Below are 21748 nucleotides of genomic sequence, written 5' to 3'. Positions count from 1 at the left end.
ATCTAAGAATCAAGGAATATGATCTTTAAACTTGTAAGCCAGGATTTGAGTTCTCATCACTAACAATGGTAGTGAACACAGCCAGCTATTCATTATCATTGAAAGTTCTAAAAGATTTGCCATCAGTGATCTAGAATAATAATGGCGCATGGCCAGAGGTAGCAACTGTAACTGCTCACGGTTGCTTAAACTCATTATAAGCAGCACTGCAGCAATTAATGCCAATATGAGTTATGTAGCCTTGAAATAATACATTAGGAAGTAAGAAGTCCTCCTTTATGCAAAGGTCTGAAGTTTGTAAATCTTACTTGAAATATAGTCTGTGAGGAAATTAGCCCTATGTTAAGCAGTATTTAATTGTGGGGTATCTTCGGGAACATGAGTCTTAGATAAAATTCATCTGTCCCTGGTTTACATATTGATCAAGTCATGTATTTGCCCGTGTGTGCATTTTGCTCATCTGGCGTTCAGCTATGTGGGTATTTGAGGATTTGCTAGTTCTGGGAGCAGGAAAGGAGGAAAGGAACAATCCCTGCCTACCTCCTCTTGCCAGTCTTATTTAAGGGGTAAATATTCCTGTATTGAGAAACATTCGTTCTTGCAAATCTATGTCAGTTTTCCTTCCACAGAGGCACAGTATCCCAAGCATGGAGCTAGAAGCTGAGAAAAGTAAATGGAATAAATGGTGAGTTATTTGAGCATTTCTCACCCTTTCTCTGTTTTGTGTAGGTGTGCACCAGGATATTTTGGGAATCCTCAAAAGTTCGGAGGTAGCTGCCAACCTTGCAATTGTAACGGCAATGGCCAGTTGGGCTCTTGTCACCCCGTAACTGGAGGTAAGGTCCGTGCACATCCTCTGCTAACCTGAATGGATAAATTTGGCTTAATATAACAGCCAAAGGGCCAAAGCACAAATTTCCAGGAAGCATAATACATAATTCCAGCTAGCAAATAGCCCCCTTGCTCTTACAACTGGAAATAATACCTGGGAATGGACTAGGTGTTATTTACAGTTTGGGTGAATAAATTGCATCAATTAGTTTTTAAAAATAAATTGTTTTAAAAATTCAACTAATGATAGCTAAAACCACTTCAGACTGGTGGTTTTGCTGAGGTCTCCCTTTGACATAGTAAGATAATACTCACATCAGCTTTCTCCATGTGTACATCTGAAGAAGTCAAAGTAGTTTTTCTCTTATAGCTACATATATTCTGAGATGTGGGCAGGTAATTGGGTGGGTCATACATCCAAGGAAAAGATAATTTTTCAAAGTTGGTATGAGTTCATTAGGAGCAACTCAGAACAAAAAGATGACTATCTTCTTCCTTCTTTCAGAGAAAATATTAATATGATTTATCAAGAAAATGCCATTGATTTAGTGTCAGTCACTTAGATAAAATCTCTCATAGTAATGGGTAATGTGAAAAGCTAAACCCTAGACATGTGGATTGGATCTGATCAAGGAACTATTCCCAAAAGAAGGCAGAGTAAATAGATTAATGCCAATCTAGAATGGGAGTATGTGTTGTCATGTCTCTGGACTTGCTTCCTGGCTGCATTTCATTCAATATTTCTGATGCAGTTGTAAATACAGAAGGCGTGCCTACCTACCCAGTTATCAGAGGTCACAAAGGTAGCAAATGCCTACTCTGACACATTTAGAATATAAAAGGGCCACGCTTAGGAAAACTTCTAACTTAGAGTTTTACTGTGGGGAAGTTGGATTGTTTTTCAGAGGACATTTCATCATAATTCATGGCATGGGGAAAAGAAAGTGGAAGGTGTAAGGCAAGGCCAAGGGTGACCACTAGGCTTCCCTGAGCTGTAGTTAAGAGTCTCAAAACTCACCTTGCACATCATCGACAGGGAAGCTCAACAACGCTGTGTGCCAGTCTCCATCGCAGTATCTGTCACAGTTTTGTCATTTGTCTGCCTCTCCCAGACCACATGCTCACCACAAGACACCAGGGATTTTGTCTTGATGTCTCTTATTTCCTGCACCCTGCACAGGCACATGGTGGGTGCTCAAAGGTGCTGGATGACTGTTTGTTCCGTGATCTTGAATGATGTTGGAAGGAGTGTGAACACATAGTGGGGCTATCCAATGCGGGGAGCCTTAACCTAGCAATTAGGAGTTTTGGTTGGTAGGAAAGTCATGGCCCTCCAGAGAGATGGCGCTACATGAGAAGAAATGAAAGGTACATAATCAAGTGAGCCGCAGAGAAGTTCCTGCAGCAGCCCTGCTAGGAAATGGCTTGGGAGTTGGAGGTTTGGGGTTAGGTGGGTAAGGACCAATGATGCTGGGTGGTTGGGTGACTAAAATCTCCCCAAACTCACTTTTCTGAAAACCAAGTTAGAGGGCAGATGAAGAGAAAGTTCAATAATAATGTCTTCTTTGGTTTTTACCTGTTTTCAGACTGCATAAACCAAGAACCCAAAGATAGCAGCCCTGCAGAAGAATGTGACGGTAAGATGGTAAAGCCTCCTCCCTTTCCAAGTGCAGGGTTTCGTTTAAGGCACATGAGCCCCACGGCAGACATGCAGTGGTAGGAGGAGGGGTCGCACGCAGCCTCTGTTGACTACTGGCTGTGTGACCTTCAGTAGGTGCCTGACTTTTCCAGTCCTACTTTCATCATTTGTAGAATGGACACAGTCACTACACCTACCTCAAAGAGCTTTTGGGGAAGTGCTTGGAAATCCTGTAGCACAATACCTAGTCAGTAGAAAGCACTCCATAAATCAAAGCCACTCTTAGTTATTTTTCCCACATACAAAATAAGCATTGATTTGCACAGAATCACCATTTCTATTTCAAATGCTCATTTCTGTTGGAGTTCATGTCCCTCTCTGAGAAGGGCTGTGACTTCTGCCCATGATGCCCTGGGAGCATATGAACTGGACCGTGAAGCTCGGTTCTCTTTACTTTTCCTTGGCACCAGCCTCCAGCACTTTTGCCTTTGATTATGGTTCCTGCAGATTGTGACAGCTGCGTGATGACGCTCCTGAATGACCTGGCCACCATTGGCGAAGAGCTCCACCTGGTCAAGTCTCAACTGCAGGGCTTGAGCACCAGCTTGGGTGCCCTGGAGCAGATTCAGCACATGGAGACCCAAGCCAAGGACCTGAGGGTAAATCCCCCCTGGGGCAGGAGAGAGTAGATGCTCAGTGAATGCAGTGGTACCTTGGTATCCACTTGGGAACCCCCGGATACCAAAACGTGCAGATACTGAAGTCTCTTACATAAAGTGTAATATTTGCATATAATCTGCATGCATCCTTCTGTATACTTTAAATGACTTCTAGCTCACTTATAATGCCTAATACAGTATAAATGCTATGCAAATACCTGTTACACGGTATTGTTTAGGGAATAATGACAAGAAATTTTCTGTAATGTTCAGTATAGATGCAGTGGTTTTTTTCCCCCAATATTTCCCATCCTCAGTTGAATCTGTGGGTAACAGAGCGCTCTGATTCAGAGTGGACTGTGAATGAATACTTCTCAAGTGGGGAAAGAGGAGAGGCTGACTCCACTGAATGCTTACAAGGTTCCTTCTTCCTCTCATCCAAATGAAGATTAGCTTTTCACTGGTGGGAAGTGCTTGTGAAGGCACAAGATTAACACTTCAGTGTGCAGATTTCTTATTACTCAGGGTTTCCAGGCTACATTTTTTCATAGAGTCTTTAGCTCAGTATCTTGTATTCAGACAATCCAAACAAAGGTTTATATAAAATTAATTTAATTCTTCTGCCCAAATGAGCCTGGGAATTTCTTTGTTAGAAGTTTTTAAACCATAATTTTAATTTTTAAAAAATAGATATGAGAGTACTCAGGTATCTATTTCTTCTTGGTGATATTTGGTAGTCTTTGTTTTTCAAATGATGTGTCCTTTCATCTAAATGATTAAGTTTATTAACATAAAATTATTCATAATGTTCCTCTGCTATCCTTTTTATAACTCCACAATCTATGGTGATGTCTTCTCATACATTGCTGGTATTGGTAATTTATGCTTATCTCTTCCTGGTGATTATTTTAGCTAGATGTTGATCAACTTTATTGATCTATTTCATTGATTTTCTTCATTGTTTTTCTTTTTCAATTCCACTGATTTCTGTTCTCATCCATGTTTTTTTTTTCTTCTTCCTACTTGCTTTGGTGTAATTTGCTATTCATTTTCTAGTTTAAAATGAAAGCTTAATTTACTGATTCAAACATTTATTTTTGTTAATGTAAGCATTTAATTCTACACTCTTCCCCTAGGTGCTTCTTTTATTGTATCCTATAGATTTTGAAATATTTTTTCATTCGCATTCTAATTTCCCTTGGGACATCTCTAACCCATGAGTGATTTGGAAGTGTGGTGTTTACCTTAGGAATTGGAGAATTCCCCAGATAACTTTCTAGTATTGAGATTTAATTTAACTGTTGTGGTTGGAGAACGAATTTGATATGATTCCATTTCTTTTACATGTGTTAAGGTTTGTTCCATAGTTCAGAATATGGTCCAAATGGGTGAATGTTCTTTGTGCACTTGACTGGTAGAAGAATGGGTCTAAAGGGTCCCACAGTGCTGCATCAGGTTCTCTGGGGAAACTGCAAGTTATCTGCCCAATGAGCCTGTAACATTTTAACAGATAGATAACAGGAAGAAAGACACCCAACTGAAGTAACATTTCAGAGATGAATGGACTTTAGATAAATGAAAACAAAAGGACAATCAGAAAATTAAATAGTACTATCCAATAGAAAGAATAAGAAACCAGGAAGTTCAAGGGGGAAAAGACCACTAGATATCAAATGAGAAAGGTGGAAATGAACAGATCCAATTGAAAATAAGGGCACTGAACAATATATGTTTGTTTAAGTAAAAGAATTCAGTAAATGAAATAAACCCGAGACTAGACACAGTGAAAGAGGCTTTGGGGGAAATTTTAATAAGTGCTTTTGGAAGAAGGCCTAATTCTAGTGGATATAGCAGAATATATATAGCCAAAAATAATTCTAGAAAAATGGCTTCTTTTCATCCCCTCAGAGTAATTTTAGTTTGTGATTTAAAGGCTTAATATAGGGGAGAGGGGAAAATAGTCTTTAGGTTGTCAGCAGTAAGGAAACTGTGTGAGTTAACTTTGATTTCTTGGACACAACCCTGGACATCTTTACTTTTCTGTACATATTCTCTGGGCTGGGATGTGTCATGTTCTTAACTCAAGTGTCACAACATCCCCATCAGGAAAATAGCGATCTTTACATTTAATAGGCATCGAGACGCTGCCTAAAACCACACGCTAGAACCGAGAAGCTCCAAAAGAATTCAAATCAAGACCAAAGCCTAAGGTCGTGTTTAACCTAGTGTACCTCTTACCCAGGTGTTCTGCTAACATCCGTGTAGCAATGTGCCCCAGATTTCCCATTATCAAATTCAAACAGAACTGTTTTCTTTTTTTAAATTTATATCTTTATTGGTACATTTTAGGTATACAATATATTTACATTTATCATTGGCTGCTTATACCTGAACATGCTGTAACTTAGTTCTTATTTTTCCCCCATTACCTGTGCGCCCTTCCCTATTTACATAGACTTTGTTTCCTTTTTTTTTTTCTTTCTCATAATTTTTCCTTTCCCTTCTTCCCTTTCCCCTTCCCCTCTGGCCACCCCTACACCTTTGGACCTTTTCCTATTTCAAATTATCAATTATTCATTTTAATCATTTTCATCCTTACTTACACTCTCAGTTTCTCATACTAGAGAAACTATTTGGTATTTACACATGTGTGTCCTATTTATTTCATTTAAGAATATGGCCTTGATATGCATCCATTTAGCTATAAATGTCTCTAGTTTCTCATTCTTTATGGCTGAATAGTACTCCATTTTATTAAAAAAACACATCTTCTTTATCCAGTTTCCAGTTGATGGGCACTTGGGCTGTTTCCAAGCTTTAGCTATTACAAACTGTGCCGCTATAAACATGGGTGCACATATATCACTGTGGTATGATTCTTTTAATTCTTTGGGGAAGATACCCAGTAGGGGAATAGCTGGGTCAAATGGGACTTCCAGTGCTAGTTCTTTGAGGTATCTCCATACTGATTTCCACAGTGGTTGCACCAGTCTGCACTCCCACCAGCAGTGGAGAAGGGTTCCTTTCTCCCCACACCCCCGCCAGCATTTGTTATTGGTTGATTTCTTGTTAGCAGCCATTCTTTCTGGGGTGAGGTGGAATCTCAGTGTTGTTTTCATCTGCATCTCTCGAATGACCAGTGATGTTGAACATTTTTTCATATATTTATTTGCTGCTTTTACTTCTTTGTCTGAGAAATGTCTGTTCATTTTGGATGTCCATTTTTGAATTGGTTCTTTGAATTTGGGGGGTCTGATTTTTTTCAATTCTTAGTATATATTCTTGATAGTAGACCTTTGTCTGAGGTGCAGCTGCTAAAAATTTCTTCCCACGTTGTAAGTTGTCTCTTAGTTCTGTTGGTAGTTTCTCTTGCAGTGCAGAAGCTTTTTAATATGATGAGATCCCAGTTGTTGATTCTTTGTGCTAGCTCCCGTGCTACTGAAGATTCGTTCATAAAGTCTTTTCCTATGCCAATGTCATCAAGAGTTCTACCTAACTTCAGAACTGTTTTCTTGCTATATCAACACCCTCTGTAACAATTTAGTAGAAGTATTATGAACTTATCACCCAAACTAAGCCTGTGGGTTAATGTTATAATTCACAGTTTGCTGATGAAGAGAGGACAAGGCTTCATGAGGCTCGTCTCCTAAGCAGCAGATCTAGGGTTTACACCTATACACTTAAGCATGTCTTCTTTTACCCAACACTGGCTCTGATGTACAAATAGAGGCAAATAGAATCATTTCTACTTGTTGATTTTTTCAAGTTATTACTTTTTAAAAAATTGAAAATAGTCACTACTCTGGGGATCACAGTAACCATAATCTATGCATTATGTGCAGCAGTGTCACCCTTTAAAAGTAATGAGGAAATTTAGTACTAAGAAAGAACCAAGGGCCAGGGATTTAGCTCAGTGGCACCGCACCTGCCTCACAAGCACAAGGTCCTGAGTTTGATCCCTGGTACCAAAAAATAAATAAATGAATAACATAAAATAAAATAATAATTTTAAAAAGGACCATGGACCTGGATAGCAACCTGAAGCAATCTTTAATAGGCTATACAGCCATGGACAAATCACTCAACTTTCATCAGCTTCCATTTTCTCATTAGTAATATGAGCTCTGAATTCCCTGAAAGCTCTCTTCAATTGGACTCCTTTGAATCTAGTGATTCATCCCATAAAGTCACCATGTATATATATATTACTTTTAGTGTTAGCAGATTAGCCACTTAATAGGTTCTACCACTGTCACTTGGGTAGCATGTCTGTTTACATACTGTTTCCAGAGTCCCTCCAGCAAGTGTCATTTCAAGCAGTTGATTCTTGTTTGCATGAGATACACTTGTATGTCTGTTTGTTTTATATCAACTATTTTTTGCATATTGTTTATTTAGAACATTGTATTCACAATTGATGTTTGTTTTTAGTGAAATCTAATAATAAGGTCTGGTTATTTTCTTTTACTAACACATGTTTATTTGTGAAGATTTGTGATTTTATGCTGTAATCTATAAAAACTTTTATGGTGAGTACATTAGATATAATTTTTAGACTTCTCCAGAACTCAGTGATATTCTTTTTCAATACAGAACGACATGTTTGGGAACCCTGAGACTAAATAGGAAGGAAGTGCCAAAAGGTCTGCAAAAGAAAAAACTGAAAAAGGGAGAAATGTTAGCGTATCAGAGAGGAACAGTCTGTTATGTAGTGGACAGACGAAAAGACATCTCCTTATTGTCAACTATTCATAATACAGAAATGATAGAAGTTTAAAAGAAGAAAGGAAACTAAAAAAATTCTAATAGTGGTCAGTGATTATAATAAGTCTATGTGTGGTGTTGACAGAGTTGACCAACATCTAACAAGCTATCCTAAAATCAAAGAGTGAGGAAAAAATATTACTATAAAACATTTATGCACCTTCTGGACCAAAGAATATGGAACTCATTTGTTATTTATTCAAAACAAGAGGGTTCGAAAAGTCATTTACAATTTAGATTAGGTCTGATAGACCCAGTAATTGGAAAATACAGGCTAGCAAAACACCAACCAGGACATCCATCATCGACATCTTCACCATTACATTTAGTGGGTAGACATTTTATTGAAATTATACCACTCACAGAAAACAAAAGGAAAGGCCAACATGGCAATACATAGTGTGTTGTTCAAAGGAAGACAATAATGCAAAAAGAATTTGGAAAGAGACTAGATACTACTGTCCAGACTGTAATGTTGCATTGTGTATTGAATGTTCTAAGATATACCATACACAGAAAAATTATTGAATACATTTGATAAAATTGTTTTTATATTTCCTGTTATATTATCTTATAAAAATTAATTTAAAATTTTTGATCATCCTGTATTTAATAATTGGACTGGTTACAGATTTTTAAAAATGAATGTTAGTATAGAATCTGGAAATGAAAACATCAAATAAGTAGTATCACCCTTATTTCTATAAGGCTAGATCATTAATTTAAGTAAAGCATCTCCTTTCAGGTTTTTTATATTTGCTGCTTCTGTAGTTTGGACCTTAAATGTCCCCCAAAGGCCCATCCAGGCGTGGAAGGCTTGTTCCCTGAAGTCATGCTATTGGGAGGTAGTAGCAATTTTAAGAAGCGGGGCCTAGTGGGAGGTCTTCAGGATGGTGGGGTCATGACCTCAAAAGGGATTATGAGACCTCAGTCTCTACTTCCTGTTTTCCACTCCCTGGTTACCATGAGGTGAGAAATTTTGCACTACTACATGTTTCTGCCATGATGTGCTGCCTCATCATAGGCCCAAGCAATGGGACCAACCAGTCATGGCCTGAAACCTCTTAAATTGTGAGCCAAAGTCAACTTTTTTACATTAGTTATCTTGGGTCTTTGTTATAGTGACAGACAGCTAACTAGCACAGCTCCTTAATTTTAGAGCCATATCACAATATCTATCAGGAAGTAGATTCTTCATGGGATCTGTTTCAAAGAGCCACATTTTCTGCCTATAGAACTGACATTACTCTTGTTAAATGAGTCATTTAATTTATCATGTTGATGGGACTTAATCTACATTTCTACTCCAAAATGAGATTAGCTTTGTGTTTTCCTTTCAGAATCAGTTGCTCCACTATCATTCTGCTATTTCAAATCATAGATCAAAAATGAATGGTCTGGAAAAAGAATTGAATAATTTGAATCATGAGTTTGAAACTTTGGAAGAAAAGGTAATGGTTTAACATCAATTACCTTTAACTTTTTTTTTTTTTTTTTTTGGCTTTCAAAATATTTTTAGTTTGTTTCCCCATCAACTTAATCTGTTGCTAATCAACTTATTTTTTTAAAATAAGGCTCAAGTAAATTCCAGAAAAGCACAAACATTATATAATAATGTTGACCGGACAATCCAGAGCACAAAAGAGCTGGACATGAAGATTAAAAATGTCATCCAGAATGTGCACAGTAAGAAAAATTACTCGAGCTTTTGTTACACACTGAAAGATTTCCTTTTGAGAGTTCAACATGATGAAAATGATCCTAAAGCAAAACTAATGAAACCTCCAATAAAGTTTCTGCCATTTTTTAAAAAAGTCATTTAGCGGAGCCCAGCATTCCCAGTTTAATCAACCACACAATGTTTTCCAGTTCTCTTGAAGCAGATCTCCGGGACTGGGGGAGGAGGAGACAACTTACCCTCAGGCGGCTTTTCCAGGGAGCTGGCCGAAGCTGAACGCAAGCTGAGGGAAATGCGGAACCGACACTTGGGGAAGCACCTTCAAGAAGCAGAAGCTGAGGAGAGAGAAGCGCAGCTCTGTAAGGCCCTGTACCCCTTAGGCAACCAGTCTGTTTTAATTGCTCTGAAACACAATGTGCAGAGTTCCATATAGAGCCCCCCTGTGCAAGTGGAAGGTTTTCTCATTTCTGAGAATATGATTGCTGTTAGAGTGTCACACCATGGAATTGGGACAACCCCCCCCCCCCCCCCGCCCCCAGGGATCAAGAACCTTTTCTCCAAGTTACCAGGACTGTAGAATATAATACCCTGCATCATGCAAAAAACAATAAGCAACCAAGAAAATGTTCTCCTAAAATTTAGAGATATTCATGCTCTTTTTCCCTTTTAAACTACATTTTCATTTTTCTGATCCTCATTCACCTCTTTCCAAATTTCTTATAATATCACTTTTAATGATCTCCTTACCACTACTGGATTTTTGAATTGCAAATTGATATTAGTGCTACAATTATAAAAACAAAAAATGAATTTTCCACGAATTGATTGGATATATCTGAAGGTTTTGGCTACCTCAGAACTAAGAAAGTTTTTCCCAACACTTAGGTTTGTTCTCTAGTAAAATAATGTATCTGGAGTTAATATACAGATAGCAGCTGTTTTTTTGTAGCATTTGTGGTGTTCAAATGTAGTATTAGTCTTGGCTTTTAACTATAAGGAGGCAGTCTTAGCAGTAGGAGAATCTATTTCATACTCTACAGCTCTGATTCAAGGCCAAGTTGAGTAGCTGTATAACCTTGGGTTGACCCTGTAATTTCTCAGCCTTCCATTTCCTTATCAGTAACATGAGAATGATAATTACTGTTTTTGTGTGATTATCATGGACACTAAGAGAAGCAATGAACCTAACCACTGAATTTGATTTGTTTCTCATCCAATTCGGTTTGTGACCAGAATCGTGGAAAGAATTAAGTTCATAAACCGAGGTACCATTGTAATGGGTCTACATAAATCTTAGTGTCCTTTTCCATTCCCTCCAAAGTTCAGAGAGATCCAGTAAATGAGCAGGAACTCATTCTCCTTTTGTAGTCTTTATAAACTAGCATCTTTCCAGTGGAAGACATAAAGTGATGTATTACAGTGCTGAACCGGATAAAGAGCTGGCTGGAAACCCAGCAGGTGGGGGACAATGGACTCGCTAAGAATATACAAGAGTCTTTAAATGATTACGAGGCCAAACTTCATGACCTGCGTGCCATGATCCAGGAGGCAGCTGCCCAGGCAAAGCAGGCTGCTGGCCTCAACCATGAAAACGAGAGAGCTTTGGGAGCCATCAAGGTGAGCTTGCACTTGGAAGCCATATGCTTTCATTAAAATAAGGATGAGGGGAGCAGGACTCAGACCCTGACCCAGCAGTACCGATGCTTAAGTGCAAAACCAGAACTATTTCTACTCCTCAGCTACCAGAAAAGATTCCGAACTTATCCCACATTCGAAGCCTCCCAAACCGCCTCAACCTGCCCCTGGCTGAAAGTGTTGGAGGAATAACGTTGCCAAGTAGATGAGAAATGAATCATGTTAGTGTTAATACAGACATATTTTATATGTTTTAAATACATTTTGTATCAAACATGTAAACATTATTGTTTACAATCCCCTACAGAGGCACTTGAAGCCATTACTTGCCTCATAGGATATGAATTAAAGTACAGGCCACTTACAGAAGCTGCAATGACAGAATTTAGAACTCCAGGTTTCATAGTTTATATTTTTGACAGTGAACATCATGCACCAAAACAACAAAAATGTGAAGGGTTAATGAACTGGCAGGAAGATCAGAGTTAAGTAGCATAGGACCAACCTTAAAAAGGGGAGGAACCTGGTAAATGACCATCAGTGATGTCTTAGTGGGTGACTGTGTACCCATCTCCCAAGACCTGCTTTGATGGTATTATCTCTGCTTGAGTAACATCTGTTTCAGTGAGACCTCTGTTTGAATAATACCTTTGCTGGTTGTGCCAGCAAAGAGAGCAGGCTGCAATAGTATGAGTCTGATCTTTGGCAGTCCTCAGCCTGGCATGCCCTGTTCCTGTGCCATCTCTCATTCAAATGCCCATTACATCTTCTTTGGGACTGACTGGCAGAGTAATGGTGGTCCTGGTTTGTTTAGTTAAAGTCTCTCATTCTTTTCGCCAAACTGGAGCTTAGTCATATTGACCACTAGTTGAGTTGACCTAGAACTTAGTCATATGTCACTGGTTAACTTGACCTTGTGTGAAAACCTTCTTTAATGGGAGTATTGACTGTTTCATTAGCGTACAGTAGAGGAAACCATGGCAACCACCAACACTGCCAAGAGAACTGAGGCCCATCACTTTGTAGTTGCCTAGATCGCCTTCAGGTTCATGAAACCATTCTGACCCTGATGACTTACATGCTGTTGTTCCAGGTCTGTGTCTTCTGATAACATGTCATTCAGCTCAGGCAGATGTTCTTTTTATTCTCTTCAGAGACAGGTGAACGAAATTAGTTCCCTGCACAGTGAATTCACCAAGTACCTGAGCATAGCAGACTCAACTCTGATACAGACCAACTCTATGCTGCAGCTAATGGACAAAAACTGGAAGGTAGAGGAGACCTCACATTCTCTAGAAAAATCTAGAAACATTTAAATCATGCTGCCAAGACTTTATGAGATGGGCTTGCCTGTTTGTTTCTTTCAGTCTTTTATTTTTTTTCGTTTGTTTTTTTTGGTACGGGAGATTGAACTCGGGTCCTTGCGCTTGCGCAGCCAGCAGTGAAACCACTGAGCTAAATCCCCGGCTCTTTCAGTCTTTTGGATGGAAGCAAAAATCTGAAAATGTTCACAGTGGCTTTCCCTGGGGGCAGGGTGTGAAATATGTCTCTACTCTTAGTCCATCTGCATTACCTGATTTGTCTGAAGTGAGAAAGTCACTTCTGGAACTTAAAGAAAAATGGAATACTTATTTTCAAAATCTCAAATACCTTTATTAACAGAAAACATTGAAGGACTTGATACAAGATTGGCAAAATTTCCTAATCACCCAGTGGGCACTTTTGAAAGCATCTTCTATGAGAGCTATTTCCATATCATAAAAACTCCATTGGTTTAGCAGAACTTTACTTTGATAATGACATTGTGATTTTTTTTTTTTTATGTACCAGGGATCAAACTCAGGACCTTGTGCTTGCAAGGCAGGTGCGGTGCCACTGAGCTAAATCCCCAGCCCAACATTGTGATTGTTGTAAAATTTACTAAGGGGGTACCTGCCAGAAGAAAAATTCTCAAAGTGATGGCAAAACTAGGGGAGAAATATCATTAATGGCACTATCTGAAGTAACCAAGGATTCAGTAGTATGCTAAATGGGCTTAGAATATATGACTTCTCATTGGAAACATTGTTTATGGCAGAGTTTGAGAAAATGGTATATCCACTCTTTCCATGACTTTCTATTGTTTTTGTTTATTTGGAAAAAATAGGAATATGAAAACTTAGCAGCCACTTTAAATGAAGCAAGACAGGAACTAAGTGACAAAGTGAGAGAACTCTCCAGATCTTCCAGCCAAGAGTCCCTGGTGGTGCAGGCAGAAAAGCACGCACAGTCTTTACAAGAGCTGGCAAAGCAGCTCGAAGAGTAAGTGTGGCGCCTGGGGAGATCCAAATGCCATGGGCTACTAGAACACCAAGCCAGGCCCTCTGCTGGGCTAGCGGGGCGCCCAGAACAGGCGGAAGGCCTTGCCCAACCAAAACCCCACCCAGGACCCACAGCCCAGATCCCATTGCCAGGCCAGAACCAGACCTGCAGTGGGGAAGTTGATTCCCAGCCACATCTTTGAGGCAGATCTGCAGAGACCACTGCCTCTGGTGTCCACTCCATAGGATGCAGCCACAGGCAGGGAAGGTGCTGGACGACCTCACCATCTCTACCCCATTCCTGTCTTCCAGGATAAAACAAAATGCCAGTGGGGATGAGCTGGTACGCCGTGCCGTGGATGCTGCCACCGCCTATGAGAACATCCTCAATGCCATCCAAGTAGCTGAGGATGCAGCCAACAAAGCCACCAGCGCATCTGAGTCCACCCTTCAGGTGGGCAGCAGTGCCAGCAGCTTCTCTAGATTTGCTCTGGAAGCAGCTTGTTTTCTTATTCTCCTTCTATGTGCCTGGAGAAATGCAAAAAAAAATGCATTTATTTTAAATCAGAAGTTACTATATAGAATAGACCTGAGTTTGCTCTAGGTATAGGTCTTTCCTTGTTTACTTGACTATTTGATGTCTATAGTTGGAAGTTTATCTATAAAACCGGAGAGAAATTATACTGATTACTGATTTTGAACCTAAACACATGATTTATCCTGCTTCTTACCAAGTATGCTTTTATGCTGTGAGTAAATGTTAGCATTAACCCAAAAGGGATTTTTGTAAACAATTGGATTAGTGTTTCTGCCTTATATCTGGTCATGTCTGTGAACTCATGTGGAATCTTCATATATTTTTTAAAATTAATTTTAGGTATACAATATAATGACATTCATCATTGGAAATTTGTACCTTTACATATCCTCTTGGTTCTTATTTTTTCCCCACTCCCCTGCCCTCCCTTCGACCCCTCCATCTCTCCCTACTTACAAAGACTTTGTTTCCATTTTTTCATTTTCTCACATTAATTCCATTCCCTTCTTTCCTTTCCCCTCCCCCTCCCACTTCCCCTTCCCCTTTGCCCCCTTTTCTTCCTATTTCACATTATCTATTATACCTTTTAGTTCTTATTTACCTTTTAGTCCTTTTTTCTCACACTAGAGAAACTATTCAGTATTTACTCATGTGTGTCCTATTTATTTCACTTAAGAGTATCGCCTCAATGTGCATCCATTTAGCTATAAATGTCTCTAATTTCTCAGTTTTATGGCTGAGTATTACTCCATTTTATAAATAAAAACACACATTTTCTTTATCCAGTCTCCAATTGATGGGCAATTGGGCTGCTTCCAAGTTTTAGCTATTACAAATTGCGCTGCTATGGACATGGGTGCCCATATATCACTGTGGAATGATTCTTTTAATTCTTTGGGGAAGATCCCCAGCAGGGGAATAGCTGGGTCAAATGGGACTTCCAGTCCTAGTTCTTTGAGGTATCTCCATTGGAATCTTCATACATTATGTACATTCCTATAGCTGACAAAGAAAGGATAAAATATTAAATATGACAGAGGGCTAGACCTTCTTAGTAGGTTGAAAACTTCCAAAGCTTGGGAGCTAAATTCTGTCTTCACTTATTGCAGAGGGCTTTTTCAGGTGACAGTGAGCAGCTGACAGTGTCATGCAGTTGGACAGTGCGTCACTAGAGATGGGTCTACCTCCCCAAGCCACAGGTGTCTGTGTACAGTCCTAACCATCTCTATTCCCTTCGCACTTCAGACTTCATCCTTTAAAGATAAGGGTTTGGGATGTGCGGTTACTAACGTGTAGCATATGGCTAAGGCTGGTAAACACTTTGCTTTCAGACAGTGATAAAGGAAGATCTTCCAAGAAAAGCTAAGACTCTGAGTTCTGACAGTGATAAACTGTTAAATGAAGCCAAGAGAACACAGAAGAAGTTACAGCAAGGTACTGGGGTATGGGGGTGGTGGGGAGAGTCGGGGGCTTTAACGGGCCTGTGGGACCAGGAGGGCCAGCGCTAGAAGCAGACGCTCTTTCTAAATGCCAGTGTCTAGGCAGAGGAAAGTTTTTTGAATGTATGATTTATTTTACTCACTATCATGAATCACCCAATATTATAAATGACTAGAATACTATAAACAAAGTCTTCAGGCCTGACTTTGGGGATCCTCCTTTGATTTACTCCCCTGTGATCATGGCAGTGAGAACCATCAAAGCAAGATCATTCACTGCGGGTCGTTAGAGCAACTGCTTCAAAATTTCTTATATCCTAAAATCTTAGCAACTAAAAGTACCATAATTCATTTCCACTGTGAAACATGGGAATTTTTAAAGTATAAATTTTATTTTTCCTTTATTTTATTTACTTTTTTTTAGAATTAAGAATTCAGCTGTTTTAAACTTCTCAAGTTCCTGTGTTCTGAAAATCTTGAATTTCTCTCATGTTTCATGAGCATCCATGGCTGAGCAGGCATCTGAGCCTATGGTCCTCTTTCAGCTCCTCAGTCCCTTCAGAGGAATGACATGATGCCTTTGTAAATTAAATTAGTAAGCATTTTTGAGAACTAAACACATGAGAAATAAAATACAGAAAAAATATGTACTAATACACAATCATTCACCTGGCAAATTTTAAGAATTAAGATTTAATGGTATGATACCTGCTGTTTTTATAAAATTTGAGCTGGGAGGTAAGATTGTAGAGGTTTTTGTTTGTTTGTTGAAGCACTGAGGATCGAACCCAAGGCCCGGCATGTGCTAAGCATGCGTTCTGTCACAATCAGGATCAGTGTTTCCAATAGGTTAGAGAACTAAGTATGTCGGTGAATAAAGCATCATGGGACCATTATGTGCTGGTCATTTTCCATGACCCAAAGATGACAATATTAGCAGTTAGGAATGTTTGCAAGCGCCTGGCCTGTCATGGAATTTTTTAAATATGTCAGTTTGGAAGTGAACAGAAACAATGTCTGCTCTGTGTTCTGTGGATGGGGCTCCTCAAAAACACTTCTTTCTTGTCCTCTGGCTGAAGAGGCATTCTTTCTGCATTATTCATTCATTCTTTCATATATTCATTCAACAAATAGGTCCTAATAGTAAGCTCTGACTAGTGCCAGACACTGCACTGAATACTAGGGCACAGCTGTGAATAAGACAGACACTTCCTTCACTGAGCAGAGTCCCTTGCCCCCATAAGTTGTTCAGCCTGTCCCTTTTTTGTATGCATTCCAAGGAGCTTGTCACCACAAGGCTCTGTTATGCTTCTGGCCTCTGTGAGCAGAGGGCCTCAGAGCTGCAGGCCAGGCACACACAATAGGCCCCTTGGCATGAGCCCTAAGATACAGATCTGCTCAGTGCTGGGCAGATATTGGTTACTTCTGGGGCCATAGACAGCAATGGATAATCAAAATCCATAGAGTGACTGCCTCCTCATGTTTATTTTCTTTTAGAAATTAGTCCGGCTCTCAACAACCTACAGCAAGCCTTGAATATTATGAAGGTTCAGAAAGAACTGATAGACACCAACCTCACTTCCATCCACAGAGATCTTCGTGGGATACAGAGAGGTCAGCATCTCCCTGGACCAGTGTATTTGGCTTCCTCTGCTAACATTTCAGATCCTTACACCTCTTTATTTGTGTGTGTTAGGGGACATTGACAGTACGATCAGTGGTGCAAAAAGCGTGGTCAAAAAGGCCAGTGACATCACAAGTGAGGTTCTGGACGGACTCAGCCCCATTCAGACAGATTTGGAAAGGATCAAGGACAACTATGAGAGCGCACAGAGTGAAGACTTCAACAAAGCTCTAACTGATGCCGATAAGTCAGGTATCGGGCATCCTTTGGTCAGGATGTATTAGCCGTTTCCTCCATTGTTATGGCGTCCTAGTTCATTTCAGTTCTCTAGTAAAGTCTGATCTCAGATATAAAAGCATCAGTAAAGAGTTTCATAAAATATATGTAAATAATATAGGTGTTGTATTAGAAAGACCAGGTGAGATGTTTTAATTTTGAACCCATTGATAGTGCTATTGGATTTCTCTTTTATAGAGTGCTAAGCGCATGCATCATGAGGTGTTAAATTAAGACTGATCTTAAGGACCAGAAAACGGGCTTTTTTCCCTACCATGGTTAAGAAAAAGGATTTGATATCTACATTATAGAATAAATCTATGGTGCATTTAGAAAGAGGGCTGTCTGATTATAATCTATCTTTTCAGCATGTGTGGCCCAAACATGCCATTAAACAAATACTATCAGGAAGAACATCCGTATTTAACCTTTTGTCAGTGCACAGTTTTAAACTTCTGTTTTCTAATCTCACCATCAGTGAAGAAATTAACCAAGAAACTGCCTGGTCTCTTGAGCAAGATTGAAAGTATCAACCAACAACTGTTGCCCCTGGGAAACATCTCTGACAATGTGGACCGAATTCGGGAACTAATTCAGCAGGCCAGAGATGCTGCGAATAAGGTGGGTGTTACCCCATACTGTCACAGCCAGGACTGGTTCTTACCACAGTCACTAAAAACTGGTCCTCTTTCTTGTCCTGATTCTTTGGTGGTTTGAAATATGAAGGTTGATTTCTTCCTGTTACGCTCTGAAGGTGCACATGACTTTCATCCTCTCAAGTTTTTGGAATGTCAGGGGCCTGAAGCAGTTTCCTTCCATTGAGTTTATGGAGGCAGGAAGAAGGCCCCACTTTTTAAACTTTTGCTGCAAGTTCAAGTGAGGGATCTAGGAGCAGAGTCTGCCAACGTGATTTTGCACGGGACCTACTCTTGTAGCTTCAAAGGGATAGAGTCCATATTTGCTGATGATGGAAGATGTAGGATTTCACCAGTTTTCTTTCATGAGAGCCCTGATTCATTAGCATTTCTTATTTTCACTTGGTATTGTTTGCTTCAATTCCTGACACTCCTCTCTAATGATATGTTTTGTTTGAAAATAGTGTACAGTGGTCCATGGAGGGTACGTTCCAAGACTCCACTGGATGCCTGAAACTGCAGACAGTACTGAACCACACATAACTACCTATGATAAAGTTTAATTTATAAATTAGGCGCAGTAAGAAATCAATAAAGCTGGGTTTGATGGTGCACACTTGTAATCCCAGCACTTGGGAGGCTAGGCACAAGAATCACCATGAGTTTGAGGCCAGCCTGGGCTACAAGGTAAGTTCAAGGCCAGCCTCAACCACATAGTGAGACCATGTCTCAAAAAAAAGGGAAATTAATAATAACTAATAATAAAATAGAGAAATTATAACAATATACTATAAAAACATGTGATTGTGGTCCCTCTATCTCAAAATAGCTTATTGTACTATACTCACCCTTCTTAAGACAATGTAGGATGATATCATGTCTACTTGATGAGATAAAGTGAGGTCAGTAGAGTAGGCTTTGTGAGGTAGCATTAGGCTTCTAGGTAAGGATTACTGGAACACAGGTGCTGTAATGCTGAAACAGTCAATCTAATAACAGAGTCAACTACAAAGTAGCTATCAGGAGGGTGGCATATATACCATGGTTACGGTGGACAAAGGTATAATTCATGTCCCAGACAGAACAGAGTGAGGCAGTGCAAGACTTTATCACTCTACTCAGAATAGTGCACAATACAAAACTTATGAATTATTTCTAGAATTTTCCATTTAATAATTTTGGGCCAGAGTTGACTGTGGGTAACCGAAACCTCAGGAAAGAAAACCTCAGAAAAGAAAGGACTGCTATAAATGAAATTTTTGCGTTTTTTAATAGTTCCTAGCCAGCCTTGGGTGAGATGTTTGGAGGAGAGCTAAGTCAGAATACCACTGACCCGGAGGCACCACAGTTGATTTTTAGGTTCAATATTACTTCTTCTGAGCCTCAGAATCTGCCCTTACTTATAGGAAAGAGAAGTATTACCAACATAAAAACCTTTAGCAAGAAAACAAAGAGCATCAGGCAAAGTTTGGAACAAACTACCTTCTTCACACCAATACAAACTTTGCAAAAAAACAAATAAAAAAGAATGCCACTGTAGCTTCTGTGTTGATTCACTGATTTATTCAAGAAAATTTAAAATATGGTATAACAGCAGTGAAGAGCTAGTTAATCAAGCCAAACTGTCTTGGTATAATTCTTGCTCTGTTACTTATGAGCTATGAGGTGCTGGGTGAGTCATGTCACTTCTGTGCCTCAGTTTCTCCATCTGTAAATAGCTGTACCAATGTCATGAAATTGTTAGGATGAAGTGAGCTAACATAGAACATTGTCTTGTAGAGAGTAAGTAGCATGCCAGTGAAAAATAATTTTTAAAATAATAAGCAAGTGCTTCTGAACACCTAGTATGCACGGGCACTCTGTGGGGTGTGAGGACCCAGACATTACTAAGCCCAGACCTGAATGCAGTTGCTCACCAGCCACTAAAAGTGGTTTCTCAGACTGCCAGGAAGCTGGATAGAGACTTATTCTGTGTGTCTTAGAAGCACATAGTTCTACCTGGAGGGCCTCAGAATAGCACTAATGAGTAGCACTCATAGACTTAGATGAGAATGTTCATTGCAACACAGTTGATAATCACACACAGCAGCTGTTTGGGAAGCAAAAGTCAAATATTTGTAATAGTAAAAGTGAAGGAGCTGAAGGCAGGCATCATCAGTGTAATTTTAAAACAGCGCTCAGCAAAGAAAGCAAGTTCTGAACAGATGTGTCCAGTCAGATACCATTTATATTAAAATATTTAAAACATGAAAATAAGACTAGCTGTATCTTACATCTAGACAAATGCATACTTACTAAAATATGAAAACATGCATAGAAATTTGCACGAGAATCCAAATCCAGAGCAGTGGTGACCTCTGAGAAGAGAGAAAGGGGAGTAGGAACAATTACATCAGGTGTATTTCATTTCTTAAGTGGTGATGCACAATTATAGTCTCCATCCTTCTTTTATAATGCTTTTTTGCATACTTAAATATCTCCTTTATTAAAAAAATGAAAAGAATGAGCAAGAATTTGCCAGGTGACAAAAAGCAGAAGAGCTTGCCAGGAAGACTGAGATGTGGTTGGGTCCCCTTGAGGGCAGAAGGTGGTTAGAAAAGAGGGCTTACATGGGCTCTTCAGTGTAACTGAGGGGACCCTCAGCTCACCCACTGCTGATTGGTGCTTTACATATACAAGACCCTTGATAAATGTTTAAACAGTTGGTAGGTAAAATGCAGAGTTGGTGTCATTACCCTTCCAGAATTAGTATCCTTTTGACTCTTGAGGATATTTCTCTCCTGTGGTTTAGACCATGGCTACCCAATCTTGGTCCACGGACTAGCACCAGTCAGATGAACTTGTTACCAGTTCATTAAATCGAAGTATAACATTTGAGAGGAAATGTTCAGAAGTTTCTAATAATTTGAATTGCCTCAACCTTTAAGCATGTGATCAGTGAGCTTGTGTTCCTCATTTCATTTTTTTAAATAATTTAATTTGTAATGAATTTTACAAAAGTATTGGTCCATGACGGGTGGCTATCACCACAGGAAATCTAAGAGCGGTATTTTAGAGCATTGATGCAATGCATTCTAAAGGACTGAATGCCAGTAATGAATACAATCATGACATGTAACATATTCATGGAAATCAATCCCTTAAAATGTACATTTAAGAAATATTTTTGATGTATGATCCATCTACTATATGCAGGTACTATGCCGAGTATTTCCATAACTTTTCTACACAGAATCCATCTAGAGTTAGAATCATTGTTATTAATATTGCTGGTGGGGAACTACAGTAAATGCACTTCTCAGAGACCCATAGTAATAAACAGGGAGAACACGAATGCTCTATTACCAGCTCCTCAAACTGCATCACAGTTTACAACCCAGGTCTAGGAGACTCATCAGAACAGCCTGGGGAAGGCTATAACTAAGGGGGACAGCTGTAAAGTCACAGACTACCTCTCCGAGCACACCCGCTTTCTTCACAGCCCAACGTTGGATGCCTTCTCATTCCTCACAGGTCGCAGTCCCCATGAGGTTCAACGGGAAATCTGGGGTCGAAGTCCGGCTGCCAAGTGACCTGGAAGATTTGAAAGGCTACACATCTCTGTCTTTGTTTCTCCAAAGGCCTGACTCAAGAGAAAACGGGGGGACTGAGGACATGTTTGTGATGTACCTCGGAAATAAGAATGTAAGTATTGCTTGGATATTTCTCTTCTTTTTATGACAGAATGGTT

At 39.5% G+C, this 21748-nt stretch overlaps 1 protein-coding gene across 1 annotated transcript in view; it reads left to right on the top strand.

Moving 5' to 3' along the window:
• The window catches only part of Lama3 (laminin subunit alpha 3), a 74653-nt gene that overhangs the window by 13355 nt on the left and 39550 nt on the right, over positions 1–21748 (top strand). The window contains exons 5-19 of the mRNA XM_087189589.1: positions 730–836; positions 2418–2468; positions 2978–3129; positions 9234–9344; positions 9468–9579; positions 9763–9930; positions 10992–11188; positions 12361–12477; positions 13353–13507; positions 13819–13960; positions 15376–15478; positions 16981–17097; positions 17180–17359; positions 17862–18004; positions 21532–21702. Coding sequence (XP_087045715.1) covers positions 730–836; positions 2418–2468; positions 2978–3129; positions 9234–9344; positions 9468–9579; positions 9763–9930; positions 10992–11188; positions 12361–12477; positions 13353–13507; positions 13819–13960; positions 15376–15478; positions 16981–17097; positions 17180–17359; positions 17862–18004; positions 21532–21702 — 2026 coding nt within the window. The remainder of the gene's footprint in view (positions 1–729; positions 837–2417; positions 2469–2977; positions 3130–9233; positions 9345–9467; positions 9580–9762; positions 9931–10991; positions 11189–12360; positions 12478–13352; positions 13508–13818; positions 13961–15375; positions 15479–16980; positions 17098–17179; positions 17360–17861; positions 18005–21531; positions 21703–21748) is intronic.

This window comes from Heterocephalus glaber, unplaced genomic scaffold (assembly GCF_053883595.1).
Source record: "Heterocephalus glaber isolate CG9 unplaced genomic scaffold, H.glaber_assembly_v1.0 deba00000331, whole genome shotgun sequence".
Taxonomy (NCBI): domain Eukaryota; kingdom Metazoa; phylum Chordata; class Mammalia; order Rodentia; family Bathyergidae; genus Heterocephalus; species Heterocephalus glaber.
Note: the sequence above shows the minus strand (reverse complement) of the source record. Positions and strands in the feature narration are given on the sequence as shown.